Consider the following 22,301-nt stretch of genomic DNA (forward strand, 5'->3'; position numbering starts at 1 on the left):
GTTCACTTGCTCAACGGGCTTATACGCTTACGGTGCACGTCAATATACAGTAAGCTGTGGTGGTTCTGGATCATTGGATCCACATGATCCCCCGATGGGAAAGACATGCCTAGGCCAAACAATTTGATTAGACTATAGGCTGCAGCCTATATATGCATGATGTGACAATCAGAAGGAAATCGATCTGTTCAACGTTGCAACAAATGTGTGGCATTGCAAAATTGCAACCTAAAGCCGAATCTATTAGAAGCGGGTAAGCACCGTAAGCTGTCAAATAAACTCCCTCGGATATTAGGTTATATATAGCATTTATGTTTCATAGAATGAAAACAGTCAGTGCTTCCCAATCAATGATTTTTTTTACACACCCTGACCCACCACAGAGCTGATTATATCTAATGACATGCTTGGTGCTCGAAAACGCTCGCAAAGTAGCCTAGTGAGTCAATTAGTTGGCATAGGTCCTCTGGGGCTTGCACATGTGAGGAATATTGGTGTGGGGTTTGAGAGATGGGGGCAAGAAGGGGGAGTGAGCGAGAGAGAGAGAGAGAGAGAGAGAGAGAGAGAGACGAAACTGTTAAACGTCAAAGCAAGTGTGTGAGGGCTTGCCAGTCCACATGCGCTGAGATGAGCTCTGCCAAGGATCTCTCTCTTTCAGCAGCCTGCTTCATCATCCCCGAGGATTCTCTCTACGCTGACAGCGATGACAGAACATGATTCACCCACTTCCCAGTCAACCCGTCTCTGGCTAAACTGGGATTTCATGCATGGATGCTATTAACGCCGCACATTCTCATATCCTGTATCCATCTATGGATTTCTCACATCAACTTAATTTGACTCAAATCCGGGATTGATAAAAGGCTCCCTCCGGGCGGGCGCGGGTTCCAGCGGTTCCTATAGGTGTCTGAGTGGGACATGGGACCCTGCCGTGCGAGATCCAGCACCGGCAGGCTACCGGAGGAGTAGTAGTGCTGAAAGGAAAGCTGCCCTCGGATTTGACTGGGGAGCGGTGGTGGGGTCTGCTCTGCTCTGCGCGCCGCAACGATGGCTATCATCCGCGGCTTTATCCTCCTCCTCCTCAACGGAACTGCTTGTTTGGTAAGACAGGGGGGTCCGTCTATGAGTCCGTATACATGAAAAAAGTCCACGTCGGTTCATTTGTTCCCTGCTGTGTTGTGTGTGTGTTCAGTAAATACCATTCATTCTGCATGTGTCTGGCTGTCGGTGTGACTTGGAGCGAAGCGCACCGTCCCACTCCGAACGCACAGCCGTTCCTCAGTGCCAGTCCACTATTGCAATTATTACCGTAGCCTACTCATGATATCCACCACAATATTGAAACACCTTTAGTGATGTGCTGCAGCCGAAAAGGACTGAGAACTTATACTGCCTATACGTGCAAAAGTAATTACATGCCAGACGGGTATACCTTTTATTAGTAGAGTATATAAGTCTATATCTATCCATTGCGCACTAGACGTTATTATTTTAGTTTGTAATGTATTTGTTTCTTCATTTATTTAATTAAATGCTACGCACACCGTTTCGTTTATATACAGTTTTGTGATGACATGAAAGACTCCACGGTTGCTTGTTCGATGTGTGTGTGGCATATTATGCTGGTTAGGCCTTTAAGCGTTTTAAAAGGATCCAAGATCAAGTATATAGCAGCCTCTAAGCGCATAATGATGTACCAATAACGCGATCATGTGAATGGGCCCTTGTGCGAATACAATGCTATATTTAGGCTAAACATGCATCGTTTAGTTATAGGCTATAAACGCATGAGCCTCGAGAGAACTTTTAAACAGCCCAACATAGGATACCTTTAGGGTCAGGTATAGGCTAAGCAGCCATGTGGTTTTGTTTAAATCTGGAGTCAAGTGATGTCTGTTTGGCGCGTCTCATTGTTTGTCCTCTTGATGACATTGTGGCTTTGTATAGTCGTTGATATTCCAACCACCTATACCACTTTATACCTGATAAAGGCCTTTCTAGTGATTGTATATGCTTTGCCTACAAATTGCGATGAGAAGATGATGAAAATCTCCTGATACTGATTCATTAAAGAGGGTGATACACATGGGAATTCCAAACATAATAGGTTAACCAGCTGTGCCTTTGCTATCATGGGGATATGGATCCCATATCTGACAGACTGTGTGTGTGTGTGTGTATGTGTATGTGTATGTGTATGTGTATGTGTATGTGTGTGTGTGTGTGTGTGTGTGTGTGTGTGTGTGTAAAAGGAAAGCTGCCCTCGGATTTGACTGGGGAGCGGTGGTGTGTGTGTGTGCGTGCGCGCGCACACACACACACACACACACACACACACACACACACACACACACACACACACACACACACACACACACACACACACACACACACACATATTTATTGTGTGTATACTGTATATAAATATATTCACAGAAATACAAGAAAGCATCATCTCCAAAATGCATGCAGGGAAAAACTGAGGCATGTGATTGCAAGTGAAAAAATAATCATAAAAAAGACAAGACAGACAAGAAAAGAAAAAGCTGATAAGGAGAGCTAATATCCATGTCGGCCTTTGGGGCATTTATATGAGCGCTCATGGTATTGTGGCCTATTCTAAATCAGAATGGCTGTAGCCTATAATGAATGATAATTTAATTAATTGATGTTCGTTTTTTCCCCTTCAGACCGTATATCTACAGTATGAAAAACGTACATGACATCCCTCAGCATGAGATCTTGGGCAATTCATTAGCTGCGTGACAATGATAAATTATGGGGCAATTAATGCATTATCCAACTTTTTATTACAGCACTGAGAAGTGATTAATAAGCATAGGCCTCCCGTGAATTAAAAATTAGATGTGGATGACTTTCTGGTGTAATAAGTTCATCATTCCCACAGTCTGCTGGTCGCAAGGGATGATTTTCATTTGGAAATACAACTTTATTAGACTAATATTAACACAAGGTGTTGTTTAAATGATGGATTTCATGTTTCAAATGTTAATTAAAGCCTGTATATAAGTTACGGTTATAATACATTATATAAATCATGCCACTTACTGCTAGAGAAATTGTGTTTATTTTTTGCAATAGCTATAGTTATTTTTCATTTTTGACAGTCAGTAAGCTGCCTATAGATTTCCTTGTAATGAACTAAATGGCTCAATAACGCCGTTTCGTCATCAACTATGGAGTGGATAACTTTGAGGACTCACTTGTCTTAACCCATTGCATTCCAGCTTTATGGAAGACCTTGTGAAAGGTGCAGGGGGAAAAGTTCAAGCACATAGCGAAATAACTAACTGAGAGTGTACAAATGTAACCGTTTGGTTATATTTCTCTACTCTCTGTGTTAAATGAAGATTTTAGGTTCAGTACACAAAGACTGCAATTGCACTCCACCTCATCTGTAGTGTTTTCGCTTCAAAGATATACCGTACGGTGTATACGCTACAGACCAAGTGTAATGAAATTAATCAAGTGAGCTAAAGCCAGATTAAAGCAAGGAGGAATGGCCACTAGAAGATAAACTGACATTTATTAGAAGACATTTGAAGTAAATATGAAGCAGAATAAACCAAAACTGGGGAAAGAGAGCACAACGGACAGTAATATCCTTTTAACTTTGAGCGTGTATAAAGATTGGCCCATGGTTAAATGAACACTCAGAATGCGTCTGCGTAGTGAGCAAGATAAGGTCAGTGTACAGAAATGAAATGCTATAGAGAAAATAATTAAATTCTTGTTTTGATTTTGGGATTTGTATGCTTTATTTCATATAAAGATCAATTTAGCGGAGAGACATGCTTCATAAACATGGTTCAGATTTGAAGCCATGTCCTCGCACTCTATAGGAGTGCACATATATGGCCCTTATTTATCAACGCAGTGTACACCCAAAATTGGGTGTACACCTGGTGTACACCCAAAATTGGGTGTACACCTGGTGTACACCGGGTGTACACCAGGTGTACACCCAATTGTGTACACCGTGTTGATAAATAAGGGCCATAGTCAGTAGGCTACACTATAGCTGCATGGCTGAGACACCAGGCAGGCCCCACAACAAGAGACTATATTAACATAAAGTTTATATGCTTCTTAAGCACAAAAGAATATAAAATCTAAACTCCTCTTCCTCACACACTTGATGCAACTACAAATTGACATTGCAGCATGAAAATGTTTTGTATAGGCCTATTTCTGATATGTAAAATGTAAAAAAATAATAATCACAGTTGATTTTTAGTCTCTCGGAGTTACATGAACACTCAGGATTTAACAATTTTAAGAAAGACTTGTACTCCTGTCTTCACCTCCTATAGTCTATACGGTAACACTTTATATTAAGGTCGCCTTTATAATACATTATAAGCTCATTTATAATGCATTATAATGTGCTTATAAGGCATTATAACACTCGTTATAAATGTTTGTAATCATGTATAACAACCACGTTTATAACATATTAAGTGCTGGTCATAATGCATTATTATGCTCAGTGGAACAGCACATTATAACTATTGTAACTTAGGTGGTTATAAAGGCACATAGAGAAGTGCTGTAATGTCTGTGTCATAATGCATTATAACCAATGTGTATTAAATGGAATAATGTCTTCAATAAATTATGATATAGCAGGACTTCAGATTTGAGACCTTTAAGTAGTGGCAACATTCTTTAATGGTTATTAGCAGTTAGTTTATAATACCCTATAGCATGACTTTGTGACCTTTAAGTAAAGTGACAAAACTTTGTATAATATGCTATAGTATATTATTGATGTTTATAAGACAGTATTCCATTTAAACACATTGGTTATAATGCATTATGACACAGACATTACAGCACTTTTCTATGTGCCTTTATAACCACCTAAGTTATAATAGTTATAATGTGCTGTTCCACTGAGCATAATAATGCATTATGACCAGCACTTATAATATGTTATAAACGTGGTTATAAGTTGTTAAACATGATTATAAACATTTATAATGCCTTATAAGCACATTATAATGCATTATAAATGCGCTATAATGCATTATAAAGACGACCTTAATATAAAGTGTTACCGTATAGAAAGTAGCTGGCTCATGTGAACGCAGAAGGTCTTTTTAATTAGAAGCGACAGATAGGCCTACAGGCAGCGTCGACATGCAGCCAGCTGACCAGTGATATAACTTCATCAGTCAGGGATGTTAAAGGTGTGGTGTTGTTATCCCCGTAGACAGTGGGGCCTGCAGTTTAATAGATCAATAGATCAAGACTGACTGGAAGCAAAGGTCGGAGATATGTAGTCAACTAGCACCAGACGTCCTCTCTGCTTGATTGACTGCTGATCAGAGGCAGAAACTATGGACTATAGGGCTGTGTCAGTTCATCCAAAGTCATGAATTCATATGGTCACAAACGTGGTGCAGGTACAACAGCTACAGTATATGCACCACCACCATTACAAATAAAAGTGTGTAAATGTATCAATCTTGAAATAATTTCGGTAGAAACTATAGAGCATTGAGTGCCTGCAGCAAGTATAGCGCTTGGACAAGATAGTCCCTCTCAAACACAAACGCACACATGAACGCACGTCACAATCTCTCTCTAGCTTCCTCTCTCTTGGGCGTGTGCTGTCAAGAGCCAAAAAGCAATAATTATCTATCTATCCAAACAGATGACAATAATTGTTTTGGGATTGCTTGCAAAGGTAGTTTATAAAAGAGGATTATGCGGTAAAACATTTTTTTTTAAATAATGAGTAAACAAATGACTTTTACTACTTTGGATTGAAAAGTTTATGGTTCTCACATATCGATTTTTAGATGCAACTGCGAGTGAAATAATCACACTTTAGAAAGTGCAAATTATATGAAAAGGTTGGTTATTATAGGATAGACTAGTACATTCCATACCCTGGAGGGACAGTTGCTCTGCAATTGGCTAATTATTTGTTAAGCAAACCAGCAACAGCAACAGCCAATGGTGTAACTTCATCTAGGCAGTCAGGTAATTCGTGTTTATAGGCTGCACCAGCTGCTGCGGTCCAGCCAAAAAGCTAAACGGCACAAACACGGGTGATCAGGGCAGTGAACCCACAACTGGAACGGGACATATTGCTGCCAGTGCTGCTGGAATGGCTGTGCAGTTTCACTGTACATTATGCATGACTGTGCAAGCCAATTGTATACCTGTTTTTTTATGTAAATATAAATGTGTATTACTATTTATACAAAAATGCCTGGGAGAGTAATAACTTATTTATTCATTAGTGTCCCGTATGTACATTTCAGAATACTGGAGGAAACAAAAGATAAAACAAAAGGGGCACACACACATGGACACATCAGGCACACACATGGTACTGTATGTGCAAGCACATGCAGACACTCACACTGGGGTTTATTTTGTTATGGGTCTCTGGCTTTTAAATTTGCAATGTAACCTTCACGCAGCAAACACAGTATACTGCAGGTGTATGTGGCCTCAGGTTTCTCATACATAGGGCCTACTCGCCACACAGTGAGCTCAGTGTAAAAGCACAAATCTCAGGTATATCGCATACAAATTACACGTACAGTATGCTCAGTATAGAAGCATGTATCTGAGCTATTCATACATACTCACACAATGAGCTCAATGTCGAAGCATGCGTATCACAGTCAACTCATACTCACACAGGGAGGTGAGTATAGAAGCTCAGGTCTCTTAGTATAGAAACATGCATCTCAGCCATGCAGGTATAGCCTCTCTGTGCCCATGAGAGACTGCTCTGCTTGATATTCCCACTGCTTGCTTACAGCAGGGAAACGCACGCACGAGTGCACGCACGCACGCACGCACGCACGCACGCACGCACGCACGCACGCACGCACGCACGCACGCACGCACAGCACAGCACACAGACAGACAGACAATGGTGATGTGCTGTGTAATGTTACGCTATACATCATGTATAACATTATGATTTTTATATTATCCCTTTGCAGATGTTTTCAGGGTGTTTATGTTTTGAAGTTGCTTACTTGGCCTGTCTGTAATAATAATAATATGACAGAGTATCTCCTGTCATCATTCTTCAGTTTAGAGGGTTTTTATTTGGTCATGAATTAAGGAAGTGTTTTGCAGGTAATTGTATTTTAAATTTTATGATGATGATTATGATATTTGGTAATGGATAGGGGATCCTAATTAAGCCATATAGCCTACAACACAGAAAAGCATTACAGCAGGAAACATAAATCACCTACAGATAAGGGCAACAAATGGAATTTATATAGCATTATTATAGTTGGAGAGTCTGAGATTAAACACGGGCAAAAATGTTTCACAGTTAAGCCCTTATTTATTTTGGCGTATGTATGTCCGTACCACTCACCACACATTCTGACTTACTTTCAACAAAGCGACACGTCTTGCACAAATGAAAAGTTTAAATTTGTAGCTAGCAGCCGTATGTTACCTGCCCCATTTTCACGGTTACTAACCATGTCCAGACAGATAAATCTAAGCATTTTCTTTCTTCCTGGAAATAAAACGTCTGGGTTTCTGAGGCTAAATCTAAGCAAACTCCAGTATAAACAAAAACAAATGGTAGAAATGCTAGCCATTGATACTACTACACATTGCAGTCACAACAGGAGCCGGCTGAATACTGATGTCTTTGTGGCTTTCTGTTTCTCTTTTCCCAAGGCCCCCCCCCCCTCTCTGTATGTCTCTTATGCCTTCATCCTCACAAAACATGACATATTTCAAAGTATGTCTCACACACACTCATCCAAATAATATCTACCGGTATCACAACAGTATGTTACAGTGAGGTGTTATGCTGTAGAGTCTTCATTCCTATATTCCTGCTATGATGCCATTTTAGTGCAAATGGTGTGTGTGTGTGTGCGTGCGTGTGCGTGTGCGTGTGTGTGTGTGTGTGACTGTGTGTGTGTGACTGTGTGTGTGTGTGCGTGTGCGTGTGTGTGTATGTGTGTGTGCTCGCGCACTCGTTTGGTGGAGGGGTCGTCCTTAGCAGACCAAAACTACACACTCCCCCTTTTGGTATCGATAACAACCATTTAATTCACTCCCCTTCCTCCCCTCTGCCTATTATCAGCAAACCATAGCTAAAAAACAAGGGCTTGAGCGACGGGAGAGGCAGCTTGTGTTATAATGGTCAGGCTCCGTGGCTCCCTGCCTGCCTTGTGTTATAATGGTCAGGCTCCGTGGCTCCCTGCCTGCCTTGTGTTATAATGGTCAGGCTCCGTGGCTCCCTGCCTTGTGTTATAATGGTCAGGCTCCGTGGCTCCCTGCCTGCCTTGTGTTATAATGGTCAGGCTCCGTGGCTCCCTGCCTTGTGTTATAATGGTCAGGCTCCGTGGCTCCCTGCCTGCCTTGTGTTATAATGGTCAGGCGCTGTGGCTCCCTGCCTGCCTTGTGTTATAATGGTCAGGCTCTGTGGCTCCCTGCCTGCCTTGTGTTATAATGGTCAGGCTCTGTGGCTCCCTGCCTTGTGTTATAATGGTCAGGCTCCGTGGCTCCCTGCCTGCCTTGTGTTATAATGGTCAGGCTCCGTGGCTCCCTGCCTGCCTTGTGTTATAATGGTCAGGCTCCGTGGCTCCCTGCCTGCCTTGTGTTATAATGGTCAGGCTCCGTGGCTCCCTGCCTGCCTTGTGTTATAATGGTCAGGCTCTGTGGCTCCCTGCCTGCCTTGTGTTATAATGGTCAGGCTCTGTGGCTCCCTGCCTTGTGTTATAATGGTCAGGCTCCGTGGCTCCCTGCCTGCCTTGTGTTATAATGGTCAGGCTCCGTGGCTCCCTGCCTGCCTTGTGTTATAATGGTCAGGCTCTGTGGCTCCCTACCTGCCTTGTGTTATAATGGTCAGGCTCTGTGGCTCCCTGCCTGCCTTGTGTTATAATGGTCAGGCTCCGTGGCTCCCTGCCTTGTGTTATAATGGTCAGGCTCTGTGGCTCCCTGCCTGCCTTGTGTTATAATGGTCAGGCTCTGTGGCTCCCTGCCTTGTGTTATAATGGTCAGGCTCTGTGGCTCCCTGCCTTGTGTTATAATGGTCAGGCTCTGTGGCTCCCTGCCTTGTGTTATAATGGTCAGGCTCCGTGGCTCCCTGCCTGCCTTGTGTTATAATGGTCAGGCTCTGTGGCTCCCTGCCTGCCTTGTGTTATAATGGTCAGGCTCTGTGGCTCCCTGCCTGCCTTGTGTTATAATGGTCAGGCTCCGTGGCTCCCTGCCTGCCTTGTGTTATAATGGTCAGGCTCCGTGGCTCCCTGCCTGCCTTAGGTATAAAGCGGCTAGAGTTATGCGCGGCCACGGCATCAATGACCCAAGAGGCGCGCCTTTTTCTCCCGACCGCCCGCAGAGGAGCCCGGCAGAGCCTCAACCTCCAAGGTCCGTGGCAACCCCGGCTGCCTGGTTGACACGCAGCTGTAGCAGCTAGTGTAAGAGAGAGAGAGAGAGAGAGATGGAGAGAGTGCATGCTCCCTGACACTGTCAGCCCTCATAGTGAAGCACAGAGCAGCTGTCCTGAGACATAACACACTGTCTGCACAAACCAACAACACAATTTACTGTGGCACTGCTCCGAGGAGAAGAGCCTTGACCGATACAATGGCTCCTGCACATGTACTGTGAGCCATGGTCTGTCTGCTAGTTTGGAAAGCATCAATGAAGAGGTGTACACTAGTGTACAGTGTTCAAGAAGAGGGACTCATAGTCTGTGGTGGAATGAGTACTGTAGGTGTATACTGTAGGTTTTCGTTTTGATAAAGACGTTCCCGCACTTGAAAACACAGCATATAGCACCACAGTTATGGATTGTGCTAATACTACTGTCACATATTTTGCCTTTCACAGATACCACGGTAGCTTCCTTTCACAGATAGCCATATTTAGATAGTCATATGATACCCATACGGTATACTGTGTATATTGGCAGGGTATATATAGGTCAGATGGTCTGGATATCCATATATGCCCATACAGTATCTGGACATATTGGTTGGATCTGCATTTCTGGACAACCGCATATCCAAACAACTCAACCCAAGTTGGAAGTGGGTCGGTCCCATATATGCACAGACGGGACCATATATAGCATAGAGGTCGGGTCTGTGGATTTCCATATGCAGTATGCCTGTATACTGTATGGGCATATTGGATTTGTTTATGGTTATGTCTGAGTCAGAGTGACGTCTCCATTAAGCCAATTTTAATATAGGAATGGACCCTTACATGTTAATGGCTTAAATCCTCAGAAGAATCATGTTCATGTCAAGTATTTTTCTCACCCAAAAAAAGTACATAAAGAAGTTTTATAGTATCTCAAACGTTAGCATCCCAGGACCTATTCATTATCCCAATATGCCACACCTATAGACGCCACACCTCATTAAAGGGATATTTCACTTTTTTTTTTAAATCCATTTTAACCACGATAGATTACTATAGCTGGGGACCCCCTGGAACTCCCTCAAGGACCCCTGCCCCCGGACCCCACTTTGAGAGACACTGGTTTAGGGACAGATGTGACATAAGCGACAGAAGTCACAGGCTGGCCACATGAAGTCCCAGATCCACATCAGGAGTATTAGTATCAAAATGTAATTAAAGTACCTAAAGTAGAAAGTACTCACAACGCATTGTGAGCTTGTAGCTATTTTCGATTGGTCGAAATGTATATACGGTAGGCCTGAAGTGGGTAATGCATTTTTTGTAATAATAATCATACAAAGTAACTAGTAAGTAAAGTTTTCAAATAAATGTAGTGAAGTAAAAATATTTGGATCCGACATGTAGCGGAGTAGAAGTAAAAAGTATTGGGAATTGGAAATACTCATCATAGTACATTGTACAACATAGTCCAGTACTTAAGTAAATGTACTTAGTTACTTTACACCACTGGTTTCATGCTGATCTCATCACAGGAACTATTGGTTTCCTCATCAGAATGAGACGGGGCTGGGGGTGCTGGGGTCACATTGCAATTTGTATTCTCGCTTCTCAGTTATCTGTACACAGACTGTTCTGCTTGGATGAGCACATATTGTGGGGTGTGCCAGTACTGTATGTTTTCCCCCATAATCGGGGAAATACAGTGATTTTCAGAGTTGTCTCCGTACACAGACTCTCTTTAGCGGTTTCTAACAAGGGGAGTATCTTGCCACTGGAGGGTTCAATTAGCATGAGTTTTAAAGAGATGGTTAAACTGTTTAGGTGCCACCCACGAGATCACGAGATGAATCCAACCATGTAATGGGTGCCACCACCGAGAAACCGAGATTTTTTGAAAAAAAAAAATATGATATTATATATTATTATTATTATATATATATTATTATATAATAATATATATATATATATTTTTTATCCATATTTTGAAAATTCCTCTAATCTGGTTTGCAGGTGATGACATGCACATGACATGCACAATAGAATTACATTTTCTTTCTTATATTTATAATGGGGACAGTGGCACCCAGGACCAAAACTGGTGTCCACCCCCTGGCACTTAAGGAGTTAAACAAAGAAAAACAAAAAATGGCAGCATGCAGGTAACAGGAACATTAAATGTCAGATTGTTTCAGAGTTGCTCAGAATAACGTGTAGCAGAGGTGGACCTATAGGACAACCTCAAGTATTGTTGTCAGCGCCTGGCTCTTACTGATGTGAGCTTTTTGGGGGGCGCTATTCAGAAATTAATCAGAAGGCCGAAAGCACTAATAAATAGTAATTAGATCCCTTTACTGTATGTGAGAACACTCGAGTGGAGATTTTCTACCTGTGCCTCCGTGAGATGGTACTAGAGCGCTCCGCTTGAGCTTTTCAGACAGTGAGCACTGCTTTAATCAGCCCTGTCCGTCCCATCAGCCCCTGTGTGCTCTGCGCTCCCAGGAGGAACTCTCTCTCACTGCGTGTGCCCCATTGACGCCCTACTCTGGTGCTCCCGCCTCCATGTCGATATCTTATAATGTAAAAATTTGATAGCCAATTCAGAGCCGGGCATCTCCCTCCGCATACACAATGAACCTGCTACCTCCGTAGCTCACATGGGGCCACACGACTAAACCTGTCTAAAATTTGTCAGGGGGATAATCGGGGAGGGGGTTGGCGGAGGAAAATAGAAAAGACAAAAAGAGCTCCTCAATGCGGTGAGTTCGTCCACCTATCACGGAGCTAAGCACCAGTGACCTCCTTGGAGCCAGCATAAATTATTCATTCAGAGTCAAACGGCTTGTTTCTTGTGAAATTACCTTTCCCCCATCCCCCCCTGCCCCCCCCCCCCCCCCCTTCATACTAGCCAGTAGAATAATTAGTAATAAGGGCACAGCCGTTCTTAGACTTTAATCATGTAACAGAGAAGTCTCCTGCAGAGAGCCTATTAGATGTGGAGATGGAGCACAAAAGCATTGATGAACGCTTAGGAAAACTGAGCTATGCCCGAGCCTTTAATTAAAAATTTATGTCGTATTAGAGATGAAGATTTCAACTCAACAAGCCAGAGGAAAATGGAGCGCTTATTGAACCTGTCAGCTCCTAAGGACAATCACGTGCTTTCATGGTGGTGTACTGTATACCACGTGGTGTATACGGGCAGGCTCTCTCATTGTTTAACTGTCATTGTCTGCATTTCCAAAGTGCTAAGACAACTGCTAAGAATTGAAATTAGAATAATGTAAACTCTGGCAGGAGTACATTTTGTTGGCAAGAGCCCAGTTCTGTGAAAGTTGCGCTCTGATCTCTGTGCTGAATTATGGCAATAGCATACAACTGGCTCTAGGAGAAAGTAGTCTTGCATAGCCAGATGATCGGATATCTCTATCTCCTCTCACTAATCGGATACATGCATACATTTAAATTCATTGTATGGGCTGGTTTTGGTTTTGTCTCTAGATAATTAAAACATCACCAGGCGTATCAGTAGGCGGCAGGGTTATTATAGTTAAACGGAATAACAAAAACTTGAATTGGAAAAAATCATTTTAGTTAACTGAAATAAAAAATATGAGGCTTTATATACATATATCTATATCTATATCTATATCTATATCTATATATATATATATTTAAAAAAACTGCATTGTGTGTTTGCAAAACGAAATAGCAGATCTACAAGCTTGTAGATTGGATTAGATTTTTGCTATTTTTCTGACTTGGTTGAATATTGTCCCTGACAAATTAATATAAACTAAAACAAAGAATAAACTAAACTAGCAAACCCACAAATCAAAGCTAAACTAAGAAAAAGTAAAAGAAAAAAAAGAAAAAGAAAACTCAAAAAGTCTGGCTATGTGAGACCAAGGAGAATGGATTATCGACTTCCTTTTATAGCTTGTTGTACGATGGTGTCGCGCGGCGGGCATAATTGCCAATTTTCGCCAATTTTCACCTACAATGACATGCCCAAAGTGGTTGATAGTGGTTAAACGGAGTACATTTCAGTTTCACAGGCTCATAATTGCCTTTGTAACTAACTGGCAGGTTTGTGAATATCAACCTCCAGCCCACCCCTCTCCCACCATGACTTCCCTGCTGGGAGAGAGGCTGAAGGCTTGTGCTCACTGGCGGAATGACTCACAATTACTGTAGTGACAGAGCCCACAGCCACCTTCTCTTCTCCCCAACCATCTCACTGACTCACTGACTGTAGCATACATGACAGATGACAAAATCACAGCATCAATATAATAGTACATGATTGCCTGTCGCCCACGGTTTGCCTACTCAGGGTGTGATTTTGACTTTTTTTTATATTGTGCACATATCAAAACCAATACTCCACTTATAACATGCAATGATGAACAATGAATGAACATTGTCTGCCCCAGACTATACTTATTTTGTATTGGCTAAAATGACTTCTTGAAATTTGTAATGGTGAGTGTAGAAGAAATATCAGTGAGACTGACATCAAAAACCACAGAATGTTTCTCCCATGTGGACAATAAAGTTTTCCTTATCCTTATCCTTATCTCAGGATCCACATAGGAATGAATGACGTGGCTCCAGTGTGGTTCCCAGACTTCATCTGGCCAGCCTGTGATAATCTGACGCATGACTCCACATTTGGGCACATGGTTTCATCCTGATCAGAGCCCCATTGACTTACATTATGAAATTTAAGATAAACAATTCCAAAAGTATAAAACATGCATGAATAGAGCACCGAAATCTGACGTCACTTTCAGTAGAGGGCGCCAGTCCACAGGTTCATGTATTTTTGAGTGGTGCAAACCACTCCAACAACCAGCTTTGTCTGTATCTATGTTTGTGTACCTGTATACGTGCCCGTGCACAGGTGAGCATGGTTGCTATGGTTAGTGTGTGACGTCACTGACATAGCTGATCAGACTATATAAGACCTTGCACCACTCAGTTCACACAGGTGTGATTTTTTGATTTGCATTGAAATCCCCATAGGGGGATTTTAGGTCGCTTCATATAAGAACTGTGTTTGAAAAATAAACCGATCATCGTGGCCTTTCTGTCAGGGGGGTGGCTGTGCGTCGTCAATGATGTCCATTCATATTTGATACAGCCAGTTTCTGGAGAAAATTTTATTAATGTGGCCGCAAAAGCCTTGAAACTACAAGGTGTATGAAAGCAATGTCGCTGCTAATAATATACGTCACACCCAGCTGTCAACACATTGTGTTCCTGAGATTCCTCGTTGACGTAAGCTGGCAGTGACTCGACTCGTAGTAACCACAAAACATTAAATATCAATAAAAAAAATAAAAAAAACTTAATTAACATGTCAGTTTCTGTTATGCGACGGGCAGCTGCAGCCACCCCGCCTACCTGGAAATGTAGTCTCTGGGTTGTTTGACTCGTTTCTAGCGCTTATTGTGTTAGTCTTTGGGTATATTTGTACATTTCCACCTTAAGTCGATGCTTCATATCCATATGAGTGAAAAGGCCGGGATGATCGGTTTATTTTTCAAACACAGTTCTTATATGAAGAGATCTAAAACCCCCCTATGGGGATTTCAATGCAAATAAAAAGTACACGAACCTGTGGACTGGCGCCCTCTACTGACAGTGACGTCAGGACTTCGGTGCTCTATGAAAATGAGTGGAGGTACTTCTGTGGCCTACTGTAGATCGGTCCAGCAGTTTACAAGATTATCTCTGGACACACTGACTGACAAACACACACAGACCCTCTTATAGATGGCTAGACTCTGCTGAAGTGAAATATTACTTTTATGGCAGTGTAACTGAAGGAGCGAACAATGGAGCTATTCTATTCTATTTTGACTCTGCTTACCAGGCACAAGTGAAGACTGGAACAGGTCTGACAATTAAATGTGACATTTCATATACTGCTTTATTTGCACTTGGAACATTCTGCTCTTTGTTACCCTCAGAGTCTCTACAATTAGAGCTGCAACACTGCAGAGTTTTTCCACACTGCAGTCAAAAGTAACCACAAGCTATTGCCGCTTGTGGTTATATACAGCATGGTGTATGGTTACTCTATTTTAAAATTCAATTAACTATACCTTTATTAGTCCAATCAGTTTCAGCTTCATCCAGCTCAGAGGATGCGGGGGTTGGTGCAGTTTGGGGGGTTAAGTGTCTCGTTCAGGTACAGTTCGACACTGGGAGGGCTGGGAGGTGAGCCATGACCGCCCAATTGATACATAAGCAAAGATGTAGTTACAGTAGGTGCATTCTGTTTATAACATCAATGAGCTAGGGATGTAATTTGACCGCACGCACGCACGCACGCACGCACGCACGCACGCACGCACGCACGCACAAAAAAAACTCTTACACTATGGAATATATCAATATCCTCAGAGGGCCTCAAAAGCAGCATCAAATAGCCTCAAAACTGAATTTGAAAGGGAGACAGAAGAGTGATCAACCCCAAACTTGATAATTGTTTTTATAATGATTTGCTGTATCATTTGCAATTGACTGCATAATGGTGCATGATCATTTATTTGTTTACAAACATATTAAGGTGCCATGTGCGTGCACAGCCCCCACTCACACAACGCCTTCAGTGCCATGTGCGTGCACAGCCCCCACTCACACAGCGCCTTCAGTGCCATGTGCGTGCACAGCCCCCACTCTCACAACGCCTTCAGCAGTTGCAGGTTACAGATGTGCTTTTTCCGAGACATATTTTAAACCCATTCTACCATTTCACAATGACAGTGAACACTGAATCGGACACCTAGACTAGAGGGACCACACACTTAAATCCTCTGTTCAACAATAGCACAATACTCACTTCATCATCCTACCCTTGTAGCCCTGGGCATTCAACCTTCCAAATAATGTCACTATAAAGGGTGGGGTGGGGGGGGGGTCTGTAGCTACAGTATAACAAAGTGCCATGTAATGTGTTGTATTTTAATTCATTTACATAACCTCATTGTTAGCCTTGGCACCACAATGAGACGGACTATGGACTATGGCTGCCCCTGCGATGTCAAACAGCAGGGGCAGTTTCAGAGAGATTCAGACTGACGTAACTCCAACAATCAAGAGGCACCACAGGGATGCTTAACCCATTTTGACCTGAGATCAGATTCTAAAAATGTCTTCTACATCCTGACAGTTTTCTGAAAAAGCTATGTTTCTATGTCAGTGGTTCTTTGATTTTTCAAAAATAGCAGACCTACAAGCTCGTAGCGCGCCACTCGGTGGCGCGCTATGAGCTTGTAGATCTGCTATTTTTCAATAGCTAAAGCATAACAATGCTAACACCAAAAGGGGTTCCCGCCAAAAATGGGTTAAGTGCTACCTGGGGAAGCAGGTAGAGTGCTGTCCTTGCTTCCCAGAAGCCAGCAGCTTACTGGAGGAGAGTAGTCAAACACAAGCCACTCTTTTGCAAGCATCCGTGGGGAATAGTCTGTATTTGTTATGAAAGTCATCCTGCCTGCCCCAAACTCCCCCACCAGGGAAAGAAAGAAAGAAAGAAAGAATTGAAAGAATCGTCTGAAGAGATTAAAATCAATATGTCTACAGCTCTCCCAATATTTTTTCTTCCATTATTAATGAACGAGTGATTCTCTGGGGAGTTATCACCGCCATCTGACTCAAAGAGGAAGGAGTCCTTGTCGATGGCTGTTGATGTTTTTTTTTTGTCTGTCGTGAGGGTAGAACATTGGTCCCTGTGGTGAAGCCAAAGGATCAGAGCAGCAATAGGTAGGTAACTAAAGGAGAAGACGTCTAGCCTCCAATGGACCCATGGGGATAAAGCCAGATTAGGGCAGGGGGAGCCCTCTCATCTGAGTCCAATACCGTAACCAGACCACAACCACAGCAGTGCATGGGAAATCCTCGAAAGGCGCGTTGAAATGCGATCCACGTTGTTATGAAAGGAAATACACGTTTTTAGAGAGACAGGAAATCAATAGTGCTGACTGACTGTGGCACAAGTGAGCAAATCTGACTGGTCTCTCTTGAAAAACCTGCCTAAAATGGAATAAGAATGAGTAAGACTTAATAATCCTGACTAAGCTTGTATAAGGAAGCCCAGGCAGTAAAGACAGTGGATGGATCAGAGCACAGACAAAGAAGAATGCATTATGTATGATAGTAAAAAACCTCCTGGGCTCGGCGGAGGGCATAGATCCTCTCTCCATCTCACTTTCATGCATGAATACACACGCACACGCACGCACGCACGCACGCATGCACAGACACACACACACACACACACACACACACACACACACACACACACACACACACACACACACACACACACACACACACACACACACACACACACACACACGCACACGCACGCACAAGCACACGCACACGCACACGCACACACACACACACACTTTATTCTCTATAGTCTACACCGACACATATTCGGCACATGCACACAAAAATAAAAAAGTCACTCACTCATTTGCCCGCTGACTGATGCTCTCACCTTTGTAACTTTCCACATTCATCATAAGATGACACCCATATACACTGAACAGACAGCAAGAACACAAACAAAGATGAGCACGTCCTCTCCATGGCTGGATCAAATAGGACAGGGTGGCACTGGAAGCTTCTGCAGCACAGCTGACACTAGCAGACACTACCTGTTAATAGATCATTACCATCAAATAATTAGCCATTACTTTGCTCTCCCGCTTGCACTTACTCAAAGCCACCGGCGAGCTGAGCTGAGCCCTACTATCTTATCTCTTCACGGTCCTCCTCATCAGTTGATGTTCACATCTAGCAGCTCCGTGCCGACACAGATTTAATTAATTAAAACATTAAAAGACTTAATTGGACATCACTGTTTATATTTCTGCCCCCCATTCCACGTTCCTGCCTCCAGCTAACAGCACAATAGCAATAGCATGGTCTAACACTGCTCACACTGAAGGGTTTTAAGCGGAAGAGATAAAGAAAATCCATGTTTTAACCAAAATTCATGTTTTTGTCTATTTATTGGACAATCCATTCTTCCTTTCGTATTGGTAGATTTGTCCTTAATAAATTTTGGGCGGGAACCCCTTTTGGTGTTTTAAACATTACGTTATACTTTAGCTATTTAAAAATAGCAGATCTACAAGATCATAGCGCGGCACCGAGTGCCGCGCTACGAGCTTGTAGGTCTGCTATTTTTTGAAAACTCGTGAAAATGTGGCGCAAATCCTGACAGAAAACTGTCAGGATTTAGAAGACATTTTATAAATTTCGACGTCAGGCCTAAATGGGTTAATTTAGATAGCATAGTAGAGAGATAGGACACTGACGGCAGCGAGAAGGTGAAGGACACAGGAATGCTCCGGGGAGTCCTTTCCTTTCTGGATTCTATTTAGGACATATTTTCAGGAAGCTTTCCCTTTTAACCACTTTCAACCTAGCATCCCTATTTTGGTCATGTCAACAATCGGTAGGCGTTTCAATTCTTTTAAAATTAGGGCTTAAGTGGCTAGATTTTGGAAAGATGATTTTGGAAAAATGTTTCGGAAAGATGTTTAAAAGACAAAAATGTGTGAGTGTGTGTCAGAAATCAGAATGTAATAGTCTTTTAAAAATCTTTCAAAACTCTTGTCAAAATCTTGTAGTGTATGTCATGTGATCAAGTACTTCAAATGCATTCGGAAACAGCTCCATTGACAAAGAATCAGAAGTTGTTAGACAATGTGGAAAAAGAAACATAAAAGTGCTTATATAACTGCCATTTATTCTGGTGCGGATAAATCAATCTCCCCTTCATTGTCTATGAAACAAGTATGAAGTGCCTCTTAATGACATCAGGGCATTGTGTTCTATAGCTTCAGAATAAAATTGCTCACAAAACAGATACTGATTGAACTGTACATGGCCATTGGTGAAAAACATTATGCAACTTCTCTTTCTTTTGGTGTGGATTTTCTGTTACAAGCCACGTTGTCATCACTCAGGCTAGTCAAGTAGCTTGGGAAATTGCATAGTATTTTTATTTAGTATTTTCTCCGTCTCGCCAGAGTAAACTAAAAAACGTAATACACACACGCACGCACGCACGCACGCACGCACGCACGCGCGCGCGCGCACGCACGCACGCACACACACACACACACACACACACACACACACACACACACACACACACACACACACACACACACACACACACACACACACACACACACACACACACACACACACACACACACACACAGACATCGTTTCATGACCACTGGAGGTATGAAAGGTAAATTAAGTATCGATTAAGCCTATGATTCATTTTCAGTACACGTTCCTTTCTCCCTTGGTAATAGCTGTCTACTTTTTTTCTCTACTTCCCTGCTACCTCTTTCCTCACTCTTCTCTCTCCCTTTCTCGCTCTACCTTTCCTAATCTGCATCTGTCTCTCTCTCTCTCTCTCTCTCTCTCTCTCTCTCTCTAGCTGGCCCTGGGTCAAGAAGATGAGGCTTCAAGCCCCAAGAGCTCTTCAGACGACGCATCCGAGACGGTGGGCCTTCTGAGTGGGCAGGCCCCGCTCTCCCCCCTGAGCCGCTGGATGCTTCACAGCAAGAGCAGAGCAGCCAACTCCACCTCGCTGGAGCTCCCCTACCGCTCCCCGCTCCCCTTCTCCAAGCAGGAGTTCTCCAAGCAGGAGTTCTGGGAGATGCTGGGAAGCGACCTGCTGAAGCCCGACGCCTCCAGCTCCAGGGTAAAGCGCCGGCCCATCGTCAAAACCGGCAAGTTCAAGAAGATGTTTGGCTGGGGGGACTTCTACTCCAACATCAAGACGGTGCGCCTCAACCTGCTGATCACGGGAAAGATCGTAGACCATGGCAACGGCACGTTCAGCGTGTACTTCCGCCACAACTCCACGGGCCAGGGCAACATCTCCGTCAGCCTGGTGCCGCCGGTCAAGGCGGTGGAGTTCGACTTGGAGCGTCAGAGCGTGGTCTACCCCAAGGACTCCAAGATCTTCAACTGCCGCGTGGACTACGAGAAGGTGGACCGCAGCAAGCGCACGTCACTCTGCAACTATGACCCGTCCAAGACCTGCTTCCAGGAGCAGACCCAGAGCCACGTGTCCTGGATCTGCTCAAAGCCCTTCAAGGTCATCTGCATTTACATCTCCTTCTATAGCACGGACTACCGCCTGGTCCAGAAGGTCTGCCCGGACTACAACTACCACAACGAGATGCCCTACCTGCCCTCGGGCTAGAAGAACAACACACAGGAGGGATGGGAGGAGGGGAGAGATTTGAAGAGGAGTGAATACGATGTGTGAGGAGGAAAACCAACCCCAGGGCTGTGAATCAACCCAAAATGCTGTTGTGGGAACAGCACCTTATAAACCCTCTCTATAACCTGACTACTGTAACATGTGAAAAGAAATACAACAACATATATGCAAAACAAAAACAAACAAAAAAAGTATGGTATGCAGAATGAGGCATTATAGGGATGCTTTACTGCAGCATTCCCTATTGGCTGGTGGTGTAACACCACATAACACCTGGTGGTGTAAAACCACATAACACCTGGTGGTGTAACACCACATAACACCGCCTGGTGGTATAACACCACATAACACCGCCTGGTGGTGTAACACCACATAACACCTGGTGGTGTAACACCACATAACACCGCCTGGTGGTGTAACACCACATAACACCTGGTGGTGTAACACCACATAACACCGCCTGGTGGTGTAACACCACATAACACCTGGTGGTGTAACACCACATAACACCGCCTGGTGGTGTAACACCACATAACACCGCCTGGTGGTGTAACACCACATAACACCGCCTGGTGGTGTAAAACCACATAACACCTGGTGGTGTAACACCACATAACACCTGGTGGTGTAACACCACATAACACCTGGTGGTGTAAAACCACATAACACCTGGTGGTGTAACACCACATAACACCTGGTGGTGTAACACCACATAACACCTGGTGGTGTAAAACCACATAACACCTGGTGGTGTAAAACCACATAACACCGCCTGGTGGTGTAAAACCACATAACACCGCCTGGTGGTGTAAAACCACATAACACCGCCTGGTGGTGTAACACCACATAACACCGCCTGGTGGTGAAACACCACATAACACCTGGTGGTGTAAAACCACATAACACCGCCTGGTGGTGAAACACCACATAACACCGCCTGGTGGTGTAACACCACATAACACCGCCTGGTGGTGTAAAACCACATAACACCTGGTGGTGTAACACCACATAACACCGCCAACACACGTTGTTACCTCGACACAAGTTCCAAATGTCACCGTTCTCACCAGCTACTCTGCTCCCACACCAATTCATCTCTGAATGTTCTCTGTCTGATCGCATTGGTCACTTGTCATCTTACACAAAGTCACAAGGCAGTATTTGTTCCGGGAACATCATGCATTAACATGCTGTAATCCAAGTCATTGGATAATTGTATAGATATTCAGAATTTAATAATAACTTATATACATGTATGTTTACTAACATCTATGATTAAACATAGATGTACAGTACAGATGTCCATCTATTGCTGTAGAAGACGTCCCATCCATGAAGTAATATTGTAATGTACATTTAACCACATCATACATTTTGTGATCACACAAAGATCTACTGAATGTAAAGTGTAACCAGATGATCTATCAGGTAACACTAAAAAGGGTGTATTTTGTATGTGCTCTGCAGTGCAGACCATCTGAGAACAATGTTGATTGTCTCTTCATCTCACACACAGTCCCAATCTTCATCATCATCTATGGAAGCTTCCCATCCAAGATGTGCTCAACTGCTCTGTTTACTCATCTAAGTTCTAATTTCACTATATCCTTTAGTAAGGCTATACCAC

The 22,301-nt window shown here is 43.2% G+C and overlaps 1 protein-coding gene across 1 annotated transcript; it reads left to right on the top strand.

Moving 5' to 3' along the window:
- Positions 1-1,047: 1,047 nt before the first annotated feature.
- Positions 1,048-20,653, top strand: LOC306936782 (neurexophilin-1; the record flags this gene model as incomplete). The annotated part of the gene is made up of 2 exons (XM_079520398.1): positions 1,048-1,101; positions 19,880-20,653. The coding sequence occupies 2 exons, from the start codon at positions 1,048-1,050 to the stop codon at positions 20,651-20,653; spliced, it is 828 nt and encodes a 275-aa protein (XP_079376524.1).
- Positions 20,654-22,301: the final 1,648 nt, after the last annotated feature.

The sequence above is a fragment of the Electrona antarctica genome (assembly GCF_951216825.1).
Source record: "Electrona antarctica genome assembly, chromosome: 14".
Classification (NCBI taxonomy): Eukaryota; Metazoa; Chordata; class Actinopteri; order Myctophiformes; family Myctophidae; genus Electrona; species Electrona antarctica.